This window comes from Procambarus clarkii, chromosome 10, assembly GCF_040958095.1.
Source record: "Procambarus clarkii isolate CNS0578487 chromosome 10, FALCON_Pclarkii_2.0, whole genome shotgun sequence".
Classification (NCBI taxonomy): Eukaryota; Metazoa; Arthropoda; class Malacostraca; order Decapoda; family Cambaridae; genus Procambarus; species Procambarus clarkii.
The window spans coordinates 13,673,216-13,686,795 of NC_091159.1; the positions used below are offsets into that span (position 1 = coordinate 13,673,216).

Genomic DNA, 13,580 nt, shown 5'->3' on the forward strand with positions numbered 1-13,580 from the left:
CTATTCTGACTCATTTGTTGAAGTACCCAAGACAATCAGCCCAGTTGGCACCGAAATCTTCCTCCTTATCTGCGCACACACACTAATGAGATACCAGTAAGCCGAGTTGATGACTATCAGATCCCACCACCTTCATCAACGTGTTCAGAACGTCTGCAAATGAAGAGCAGTGCACGCACAACTCTCATAGAACTAAACAAAAATTACCAGCTATTAAAATACTGCAGAAAGTCGTGCATTTATATGCAAAATTAGAATTTTATGTTGATTAGTTTATCAGTTCTATTACATTAGCTTCCTACATAATTACACTACAAACTTAAAATATTCTGCATCTCGTAATTTTTGTAAAAATTTTACTGTTGAGCTCTCAGCTCACTGGTTCCCACAGTAATGGCTGAGACTGGTGACAAATGGTATTAACTACAGCAAAATAAAATATAAGTAATAAGTAAAGACTACCTTACAACGACCACAACTGTAATGCAAGGAAAGTTTACAACACGGAAAGGTCAAAATTACTTTAAGGTAATACCTGTAGTTTTACTCAAGAGTAGCTTAAATATATTACTTCTGAACAAATTCTACACAATATAAACTAAAAGTAACTACAGTGACCAGTAATTACTCTGGTTACTCCATTAGCTCCTGGGTGTTTTAACAACCAGCTGCCCAAAAAGTAACAACTAAAATTAACTGAATTATAAAAAGATCTTGCCAGATATCCTCCATAAACAAAAATACCATTTCACCATTTGCAAAAATGCAAGTGACATAATTCCAACAATGCAATAAAATGTTCTTCATACCTATTTAATAACAAATTCTTCCTAGTCAATAATCAATCTGATATAATGGTTATCTAATTTTAGTGCTACAATAGATGTAATATCATTAATAGTGTCTTACTATTGCGTAGTGATAGTCTAAAAATATAAGAAGGCCTAGGTTTGCTACGGAGTTTAACAAATTGTATCTTTCACACACAAAATATTGAATATTTGGTCTGCCAACTTGGTCAGATCTTCAAATCCCACTTGCATAATTTGAATTTTGATTGCAGCCCTCATAAACTTATTAAACTCACTTTTTTGGTTTTTAATAGGAAAAAGTAAATCAATTTGCAGAAGAATCTCGAGTATTTGGTGAGCTATTAGACAAGATTTATCGAGAGATGTGACTAGCTGTACTAGACCATTGCTTGGTAAATTTAAAATAAATTTTGCTTTGCTTTACCCATCTTACCAATTTATTTAAATGATCAACTTAAAGAGATTTAAAAACGGAAACAAAATATGTACGACTAACAAAAAGAAACACACTGGTCTGGCAGATCACGGGCAGATCCCTGTTCTACTTCAAATGCACTACAAAAGTTGTGACTCCCATTTCACCACTTTTTTTTTAACGAGGCTTACCAACAGTGCCAAATTTCTTATATTTTTATATTTGTATTTTACTCTAATTCTTATTTCTCATTTTATATATACAGTACTGGTATATATTTGTTCTAACTTTTAATATTTGAATTTGTATTTTTACAAAGCTAATGCTTATGTCTATAATTCTTATGTATATTTTGTTCCATTAAATCTAATCTGGCGGCATTATATACAGTTCTTTGGTATGAATTTCACCCACGAGACCTGGTTACTTTCACGCTTGAACACATGAAGATGGTTGGTGGTTGGGATGGTGAATATCTTAGATTAATCTAAGAGAATGTAGGACTTTAACTATCTTTGCTACAGAGTCAAAAGAACCTTTAAAAAAAAATAATGGTATTTGAAATATGAAACTATTTTTTTTATATTATACAGTATTTCTATGTTATTCCAAAATGCAGCAGTGTTTTACTGCTCTATGTCACTGGCATAATAAACAACCCAACCCACACACGGTAATTCCCTTGAATGTTGTGAATGTCGTCACATTCACCTGGTGTGAATGTGACAACATTTTCAGTTCTTTCTAGACCATTACCAAGTTATGACGGGGTCCATGACGAACTGAAAATGTTGTCACTGTCATTTCAAATTTGGGGGGCTGGGTTATTTGTTATGTTATTTTGACAACTGTTTTTTGCACTGGTATAAAAAATTAATGAAGAAGCTTTTGGCTTGCCAAATGTCCTTAGCCCTTATCAATTATGCACCTTAGGTTTTAATACTCTAGTATCACTTGCCTATGTAGTCAGCTTTAGCATGCATGTGTAAGGTTTTAGTCAATAGGACAAGCAATGATTGCATTGCTGCAATTTCTGCTGCAATTTAAGTGTGATGGCAGAAGCTGTCTAGAACATCCCCCAGACCCGAGCTCAGGTGGGAGGGTGGATGCCCCAGCCCTGAGCTCAGGTGGGAGGGGTGGATGCCCCACCCCTGAGCTCAGGTGGGAGGGGTGGATGCCACGCACTCGAGTTCATGTGAAAGGGGTGGATTCCCCAGTCCCGAGCTCAAGTAGACTACTCTAGAATATTTTATGGTACTAGTGTATTCAGTATTAAATAAAATATTAACTCAAAATTGGAACCACTCTCATTAGTAATTGCTATTATTAAACTAATAATTTATTAAGTTGCCCCTACCATCTGCAATTCTAACAAAAACAAAACAGTAAATGATATATTTATGACTGCTATAGTCTATAATAGCTTTTAAAAAAAAAAATTTTAGTTGTGGGGAGGGGGGGAAGGGGAGGTTATTTTGTAAGTCAAATTGTTGAGTTGAACATTTTAAAGTTGATGCACCTTTAGAGAATTTGAGTAAGAGTAACTGATCTACTGTGTAAGCATGCATCTGCTCATGCATGTACTGTATACTCATTCTTTATCCCTATTTTAACTACTGATGTATCAGTAATACATGCTAATATGGTTGAGAAATTATGTATTACCATTCATTAGATACTAAAGGAGATCAAGGCGGCACATTCCTACACACACACAGTTTTCTTATATGTGAGAATGAAGAAAATGTTAAAATATATTTTCCACAACAAGTGATTTATTCATGAATATTACAACCAAATGATACCACCCATGGTGCATCCTTACACGAATTAATTACATTGTCGCCACCCTGCCACCTCACGTTCAAGTTGTGTAACTACCCCGGCACTACAGTAGGTGAAGCCAGCAATGTGAGTAATCCACATGCTTCATGTTCTTAACCCCTCACTCTGTTATTAAGTAGAATTTGCTAGAGACAATTTTCTAAAGAGAAACAAAAAAATACATTTAACCTTAAACACTTTTAAAGTTATATAAATATAGGCTGCAGTCAATGTAGAATAAAGGAAATAAGCTTCTCTTTAATTGGTTCCAGTTATGAATTTTAAAATACTTTTTTTTTTGCCTCTTAACTATATTATCAAGTATGATGAAATTCAATTGATTTAATGTGTAACCAATTTTGACTTAATGTAATCAAGATTTAAACATTTACTTGTATAATAATTATATATATATGTATATATATAATTTGTGTTACTTAATGCATGATGTAATTATTATTGAATAAGAAGACAAAAAGGCCATCTTACATACAGTAAAACATACTACACTGACTGAAAGACTTGAAATTCAAAATATACCCAAACAATTTAAATCACAAGACAGACAGCTGAACAACAGAAATAAAAACCATGCCTTAATAGAAAATAACTCCTCGCAAATAAAATTTTCTTCACATCTTTTTAATAACTAATTTAAGATGTTATTCCTATGCCTTGGTTCACACTAATAAGACTGCCAAGCAAGTAAACAGTTGATTTCAATGGTAGCATCTCCAGCTCTTTATGAGCTCACAACGGCTGAAACTCCATAAATGTTATGACCTAGCCTGAGAAGTGGATGTAGTCCAGAGGTGGCAGAACATTGAGTGCACTTCCCTGCCATCCTGTGAGGTGTCCACGCACTGCTTCCACTAGATCTGAATACACACATCCCATACAAGATCCCAGGGAGAAACTCCTTCGAGTATAGCATGCTAGATAAATATACAACTGCTCTTTATAAGAGCAATACTCAAAGAAGTAGACAACCTGGGCTTGAGCACACACTAACACTTACTTTGGTCAAGGCAACATACAACAAAAATTGGCTTACAAAATTTTGACCCAAATTTTGATTGCCACAAAGGAAGAAATCAGCATCAGATTACAGGATTTAAATTGTTTACTAGGATCAGTAATGGTTGGCAAATATTCCAGGACATTAAAGAAAAAGAGGGACAGAAAACTGGATAGCTTACACTTACGTGCGTGTGAGTGTGCGCTTATGGTGAGTATGGGAGTGTGGTGATCTACTTACATCATCGTTGGCATCAAACTCAGCGGAGTTAAGAGACTCTCGTGACCCCCTTCGGAGTCTGTCCCTTGAAGCAGAGAGTCGTCGGCTGCTTTCTGGTGTCATCCCATCCTTGACCAGATTGACGGCCTGAAGGACCATTGGCGCGCACACACATTAGACCACTGGTGCACATACCAACATGCTAGTATCTCCTAACATACACAAATACCAGAGGAATACCAAGAATAAATATTGTTTCATGTTTGATTTAAGCAAATTCAGTGAAAACTTTGAAGCTCTTTTTGTGTTGTCAGATAATGCAATCTATTTCACTTAATGTAAATATCAATGAACAATATTTACCCTCATTACAAAGCAACAAAATCTCAAAACCTGTTGGCACAATCATTGTATGCTGCGACAGAATAAGCTAGGTACGTTTCTTCAAACGACCATTCATTGCCTGACCATTGATTTACAAAACTCAACTGCATTTCACACTTCTTGGAATAAGGTTTGGTTACAAATCCCACTAAGCATATAGCAAAGTTTACTATATTCTATATAGCATATAGAATTCATCTGTTTACATGCTTCACATTTACATTGTTAAATTAGAAAATGTAATAAATGAAGTCCCAAGCCATATGTCATATGTTAGCAGCTACTTCAAGTACGCCTTTAATAACATAGTTAACAGTGTGTACCAAACACTAATTTGTAAAGCGATAGCCAGACAACCTGAATGGCAATGCAATCTTTTATTTTACTTCATATTATATATAAATATATATATTTTATATTGTATATATACTGTATATATAAAATGTCCTAAAACAAAACAATCAAGCATCATTTCCTTATGGGAAGAGAAAACTCAAAGGATACTGTAATTAGCATTAAATCAAACACCATTCCAAAAGACTCGCTTAAAAAATGAGGAAATAAACAAAATGATGTACAGTATCTGCTTAATAGTATCAGTTCATATTTGCAGTGAATGCCCCAGCATACAGAGAACACAGGCATATGACACTGATAGCCAACCACGTCCACAGAGTTGAATCAGGTCTCGTTGTGCTATTCAACATGCAAAGCCAAAGGCTCTGGTAACCTCATATATACAATTATCTAATGTATATTTTAGGCAAAAACAATGCATAAAAGTATCTATCACATCAACAGTACTTCCATCAAAAACAACTAATGTATGACTTGCTCATATAGCCGTCAATAACATCACAAAGGGGATGCTTTTGTGGGGCAATCTGGTAATATATACCTATTTTTCTGAGCATATCCTGTTTCAAGAAGCTATGCAAATAAAAGTGTCTGTGTATGTATGTCTGTACATGCATAAGATTATGTGTGTTAAGGCGTATGTGAGCTTTTGTGTGCATGTAAATGTAGTGCGAGAAGATGTAATCGGTTACCAACATCTATTTTAATCGTAGGTCAGGGATATATCAGCTGACCTCCTTACGTGACCGAATGGCGCAATCTTCAAGGGTTTCTGCGGCCTCATATTTGCCCTGGCGGCGGTATAGCGCTCCTAAATTCTTCAATGTAGTAGTGACAGTTGGGGAGTCCACCTTTGCTGCTTTATGCCAGCCACCATACTCCCCATATGGAGCAGAGTCCTTCACCTTATTCTTGTTTTCTTCCCGTTCTTCAGCTACTTGCCAGATGGGTTTGTTATCACCTAGATACAAAAAACAAAAAGTTTAAGAATGAATTTGGGAGTAATTGTAAAATAAAAAATAAAAAATCAGACTACCCAAAATTTAAAGAGAGTCTATTCGACACCCTCCATTTCTACACAATGTAATAATACAATTTCTTGGTTTAACAGTCACATCTCAGTTTTACATTTCAACCTGAGTCATTGATACACACACACACACAGGATATATATTTCAAACTTATTAAAACTGTTTTAGAAGCCTAAATATTGTATGTCATGATGAAAAAAACACATCAGAAGATGAAGAAATGACAACATTTCGGTACATCACTGGACCATCATCAAGTCGTGTGTTAATAATAAACACATGACTTGATAATGGTCCAGGATGGACCGAAATGTTGCTGTTTTTCCACCTTCTGATGTGTGCTTTGGTCATCATATCTTCAGCCACATTATTGTGACTCATTGTATGTCATAGGTGTTCTTCATAGTGTATGTCATAATTAAAAAAGTTATTTATATAAATACAAGTATGCACCTAACAACCTGGGAGTATTGAGAGCTACAGCAAAGAGCTGTGCTGAAGCAACCACTGATATGAGCAGTAATGAGAATCACAAAATGAACAGAATAAGGTTGTATAAATGCAAATTTTTAGTGATGCATTAAAATGGCAATCGACAAACACTTCAACTAAATAACAATCTCGATTAATGAATAATAAAACACGACTCACCATCGATGGCCCCAAACTCTCGTTCATGCGCCCTGGTTAGCACCTGCTTGTATAAAATTTCAGCCTCCTTATATTTGCCTTGTTTCAGATATGCAGATGCTAAATTATTCTTGGTCTTGGCAACATTGGGATCATCTGGCCCTAACTTAGTTTCGTAAATTTCTAAAGCACGTTGATAATATCGCTCCACCTCCTCATACTTGCCCTAAAGAAAAAAGAAAACAATAAGAGTGCTGTATATAATCAATACCATTCTGTTAAGCATTAACTTCTTGTAACACAGTAATGCTTACCTGAAATTTCAAATGGCATGTGGCACAACAGTGTGAAAAAATATACAAACAAAAGCTACATTATATTGTACTGGTATAGCCTAGAGTAGAGATTTTTGAGTAATTTATTTTGCATTTGGAAATGTGCACACTGGGTGTTTGGAAAAGTGCGCACTGGGTGTTTGGAAAAGTGCGCACTGGGTGTTTGGAAAAGTGCGCACTGGGTGTTTGGAAAAGTGCGCACTGGGTGTTTGGAAAAGTGCGCACTGGGTGTTTGGAAAAGTGCGCACTGGGTGTTTGGAAAAGTGCGCACTGGGTGTTTGGAAAAGTGCGCACTGGGTGTTTGGAAATGTGCGCACTGGGTGTTTGGAAATGTGCGCACTGGGTGTTTGGAAATGTGCGCACTGGGTGTTTGGAAATGTGCGCACTGGGTGTTTGGAAATGTGCGCACTGGGTGTTTGGAAAAGTGCGCACTGGGTGTTTGGAAAAGTGCGCACTGGGTGTTTGGAAAAGTGCGCACTGGGTGTTTGGAAATGTGCGCACTGGGTGTTTGGAAAAGTGCGCACTGGGTGTTTGGAAAAGTGCGCACTGGGTGTTTGGAAAAGTGCGCACTGGGTGTTTGGAAATGTGCGCACTGGGTGTTTGGAAATGTGCGCACTGGGTGTTTGGAAATGTGCGCACTGGGTGTTTGGAAATGTGCGCACTGGGTGTTTGGAAATGTGCGCACTGGGTGTTTGGAAATGTGCGCACTGGGTGTTTGGAAATGTGCGCATTGGGTGGTTGGAAATGTGCTCATTGGGTGTTTGGAAATGTGCACATTGGGTGTTTGGAAATGTGCACATTGGGTGTTAGCACGAACATACGTCATGCCAGAAAAAAAAGAGGATAATAGGTGGACCTAGCACTTTGCTTCAGGAAAAAGAAACGTGATCTTGATATTGGAAGAGAGCAGCAGCAAATACTGACATGCAGGAATTCACTTCAAATACATTATTTATGCAGATTGAGAACAGGAGTGTGCCAAGGATTGGGAGACAAGCTTTATCTCTTAATTTCAAAATTTCTAACCTTGACCACCTGCTTACTGTCTGTAAATACTTCCTTACAGAGAAGTATTCTGAAAGTAACACTACTAAAGTTTTTTGTTTTTAGTTTGATAGTTTGGGAAAATGTAATTATACTAATTTCCCTCTAGAGCTTATAATTTGATCATGTCTCCACTATACAGTTTCAGTATGGAGAAGTCCAGCTTCCTCAACCTCTCACCACAATTTAATCGTTGCAGTTCTGGTGTTAAGCTACAATGTATACAACTCGATTTGCTCTTGCTTGCTTTATATTTATGTGGGGGATTCTGAAATGAACCATGTGCTAATATAATTGAACATTGTTTAATGGGTCATCTTGCTATGTTCCCAATTTCCATTAGTTCTGCTTTGTTTTCAAATTTGTCTTGAAGTCTCTTGAACAAAATTGTATCATATGTAGTTTTATAATTCATGAAGATCCCAGCTACCCATTCCTCTCCTTCCTGCTTTAATAAATCACAGTACTGTACCATATTTTAAAATTCCATTAAGTTTCCAAAGTATATGTTTGTATTTGATGACAGTTTGCACCCTTTAGGCGTATTCTTCACTTTCTCCTAATTACCCTCCCCAGTATTTGGCTGAAAAGGCTTTAAGTAACACTTCTCTCAGTTGAGAGGGGCTCTTGCTTGCCCTGTTCTTTTAGAGCTACTGCAACACTAGTCATCTTTTAGTCCTTTGGCATCTCCCATTTAAAGTTAAGTGTTGTAAATCGGTGACAAGGGTGTTCACAACTTTACAAATACTTGCCCAGTATTAAGATATGCATGAAAACTAAAAAAAATTACTATCATAAAGTATTTTGACTGAATTGCTAATTATTCTGACCCCAAAATTTTTTCTCAGCCCATGAACAATATTTTGTACAAAATACTGTGACAATTCTACGGAAATGAAATTATTCATATGCTTTTAAATATTAAATCTGTAAGCCATCCCCACTTGCCAGATTTGTACTTATCTGACTTTTACTGAATACATATACATATAAACACATTATGATGTTATTCAGATAACATGTGCCTTGAACTACCAAAGATTAACAGCACTACTTTTCCAATTATATATATATATATATATATATATATATATATATATATATATATATATATATATATATATATATATATATGTATATATATGTATATATATATATATATATATATGTATATATATATATATATATATATATATATATATATATATATATATATATATATATATATATATATATATATATATATGTATATATATGTATATATATATATATATATATATGTATATATATATATATATATATATATATATATATATATATATATGTATATATATATATATGTATATATATATATATATATGTATATATATATATATATATATATATATATATATGTCGTACCTAATAGCCAGAACACACTTCTCAGCCTACTATTCAAGGCCCGATTTGCCTAATAAGCCAAGTTTTCATGAATTAATGTTTTTTCGTCTACCTAACCTACCTAACCTAACCTAACCTAGCTTTTTTTGGCTACCTAACCTAACCTTACCTATAAATACAGGTTAGGTTAGGTTAGGTAGGGTTGGTTAGGTTCGGTCATATATCTACGTTAATTTTAACTCCAATAAAAAAAAATTGACCTCATACATAGAGAAAAGGGTTGCTTTATCATTTCATAAGAAAAAAATTATAGTAAATATATTAATTCAGGAAAACTTGGCTTATTAGGCAAATCGGGCCTTGAATAGTAGGCTGAGAAGTGAGTTCTGGCTACTAGGTACGACATATATATATATATATATATATATATATATATATGTATATATATATATATATATATATATATATATATATGTATGTATATATATATATATGTATATATATATATATATATATATATATGTATGTATATATATATATATATATATATATATATATATATATATATATATATATATATATATATGTATGTATATATATATATATGTATATATATATATATATATATATATATATATATATATATATGTATATATATATATATATATATATATATATATATATATATATATATGTATGTATATATATATATATGTATGTCGTACCTAGTAGCCAGAACTCACTTTTCAGCCTACTATTCAAGGCCCGATTTGCCTAATAAGCCAAGTTTTCCTGAATTAATATATTTACTATAATTTTTTTCTTATGAAATGATAAAGCAACCCTTTTCTCTATGTATGAGGTCAATTTTTTTTTATTGGAGTTAAAATTAACGTAGATATATGACCGAACCTAACCAACCCTACCTAACCTAATCTAACCTATATTTATAGGTAAGGTTAGGTTAGGTAGCCAAAAAAAGCGAGGTTAGGTTAGGTTAGGTAGGTTAGGTAGACGAAAAAACATTAATTCATAAAAACTTGGCTTATTAGGCAAATCGGGCCTTGAATAGTAGGCTGAGAAGTGCGTTCTGGCTATTAGGTACGACATGTATATATATATATATATATATATATATATATATATATATATATATGTATATGTATATATATATATATATATATATATATATATATGTATATATATATGTATATATATATATGTATATATATATATGTATATATATATATATATATATATATATATATATATATATATATATATATATATATATATGTATATGTATATATATATGTATATATATATATATATGTATATATGTATATATATATATATATATATATATGTATGTGTATATATATATATATATATATATATATATATATATATATATATATATATATATATATGTATGTGTATATATATATATATATATATATATATATATATATGTATATGTATATATATATATATATATATATATATATATATATATATATATGTATATATATATGTCGTACCTAATAGCCAGAACGCACTTCTCAGCCTACTATTCAAGGCCCGATTTGCCTAATAAGCCAAGTTTTCATGAATTAATGTTTTTTCGTCTACCTAACCAACCTAACCTAACCTAACCTAGCTTTTTTTGGCTACCTAACCTAACCTTACCTATAAATATAGGTTAGGTTAGGTTAGGTAGGGTTGGTTAGGTTCGGTCATATATCTACGTTACTTTTAACTCAAATAAAAAAAAATTGACCTCATACATAGAGAAAAGGGTTGCTTTATCATGTCATAAGAAAAAAATTATAGTAAATATATTAATTCAGGAAAACTTGGCTTATTAGGCAAATCGGGCCTTGAATAGTAGGCTGAGAAGTGAGTTCTGGCTACTAGGTACGACATATATATATATATATATATATATATATATATATATATATATATATATATGTATATATATATATATATATATATATATATATATATATATGTATGTATATATATATATATATGTATATATATATATATATATATATATATGTATATGTATATATATATATATATATATATATATATATATATATATATATATATATGTATGTATATATATATATATGTATGTATATATATATATATGTATATATATATATATATATATATATATATATATATATATGTATATGTATATATATATATATATATATATATATATATATATATGTATATATATATATATATATATATATATATATATATGTATATGTATATATATATGTATATATATATATATATATATATATATATATGTATATATGTATATATATATATATATATATATATATATATATATATATATATATATATATATATATATATATATATATATATATATATATATATGTATGTGTATATATATATATATATATATATATATATATATATATATATATGTATGTGTATATATATATATATATATATATATATATATATATATATATATATATATATATATATATATATATATATATATATATATATATATATATATATATATATATATGCAACAATGATCACAAAAACACTGATCCAAGTATGCAGAATAACCACATATGAAAAATAGAAAATGCTTAACGCGTTTTCGGCTAATTCGCCTTCATCAGAGCAAAGTAGAATGAGGATAAGATTGCTGATCAGACCTTTATATCCGCCTGGGCAGATCACCTGACCACCAAAAATAAGTGGAGGAAAGGAATTATAAGAAAGAAGGCAAATGCAGAAGGCCTATTGGCCCATACAAGGCAGCTCCTATTAATATCTCCAAGTGCCATACGTGTTTAAATGATTGCTATATTGTTTTGACGTGCTATATTGAGGCTTAAATAGGGATCCAACTTGTACATACCGGGGCTCACATTAAGGCTGTTGTTACAATGTTTGATCAGGGCAGACTCGATCACGTTTCGTTCAACAAAATCCTTACTCTTAACAATACATTTTGCCCCTGTGAAGTCGATAGAATGATTACATAAACTGGAATGTAAATACAATGCACTGGATTGCTGGGCTGTACGAATAGCGTATGAATGCTGTTTTAAACGCGAGGAAAGAGTTTTACCTGTCTGGCCGATGTAAACACATGCACACTCATTACAAGGGATGGAATACACACAACCTGCTACAGACGAGGGCGAGTTCTTAATTAACATGGACTTAACTGTATTATCATTTTTGAACACTAGATTAATATTAAGTTTCTTCAGGGCTGGGGCAAGATTTACTAGACCCTCAGAATATGGTAATACCAACGAATTTTTCAGTTCTGGTTTCGACTTAGTAGTCTGTTTGTAGAAAGTCCTTTTTGCTTGACCAAACGCAAGATCCAAGATCGATTTTGGGTATTTTAACTTCTTCCCAATTTCAAATATATTTGCTATTTCTTCATCGAAAAATTCCGGACTACAAACTCTCAGTGCTCTGAGAAACATACCAGAAAAAACTGCCCGCTTGACCTGAACATGATGATTTGAATAGAAATGTACATACGAGCACACATTGGTAGGTTTCCTATACACATTGAATTTGAAACTTCTACCAATTCTATGAATCATGATGTCTAAAAAAGGCAGAACACCATTCACTTCGTTCTCAATTGTGAATTTAATTGACGGAACCAGCGAATTGATTTGATTGAGAAAATCAGTTTCGTCATGATTAACCGGCCACAGGCACAAAATATCGTCAACGTACCTGTACCAAAGCAAATTTGAGGGTAAAATCCTGGGAAGGATATTTGTTTCGAAACATTCCATGTACAGATTGCTCAAAACAGGGGAGAGGGGATTACCCATCGCCATGCCAAATGTTTGTTTATAAAATGAATCATTAAAGCTGAAATAATTATCTTTAATGCACAATTTTATAAGTTCAATAATGGTGTTAGTAGGCAAAGTTAAATTATACCTTGGGAGATATAATTATACAATATAGCAATATAGCAATCATTTAAACACGTATGGCACTTGGAGATATTAATAGGAGCTGCCTTGTATGGGCCAATAGGCCTTCTGCATTTACCTTCTTTCTTATAATTCCTTTCCTCCACTTATT

At 32.3% G+C, this 13,580-nt stretch overlaps 1 protein-coding gene across 27 annotated transcripts in view; it reads right to left on the minus strand.

The window, feature by feature from the left end:
- Klc (kinesin light chain) overlaps positions 1–13,580 on the minus strand; it is a 187,686-nt gene that overhangs the window by 20,623 nt on the left and 153,483 nt on the right. For 24 of the 27 annotated variants that reach the window (XR_011227966.1, XM_069321609.1, XM_069321607.1 and 21 more), the window contains 3 exons: positions 6,712–6,916; positions 5,764–5,990; positions 4,310–4,435 (listed from right to left, as the gene is read on the minus strand). Coding sequence is in view for 25 of the 27 variants with exons in the window: in XM_069321609.1 (XP_069177710.1) it covers positions 4,310–4,435; positions 5,764–5,990; positions 6,712–6,916 (558 nt within the window). In the remaining 2 variants the exon portion in view is untranslated. The remainder of the gene's footprint in view (positions 1–4,309; positions 4,436–5,763; positions 5,991–6,711; positions 6,917–13,580) is intronic. The other 3 variants (XR_011227967.1, XM_069321628.1, XM_069321626.1) reach the window with 1 other exon arrangement.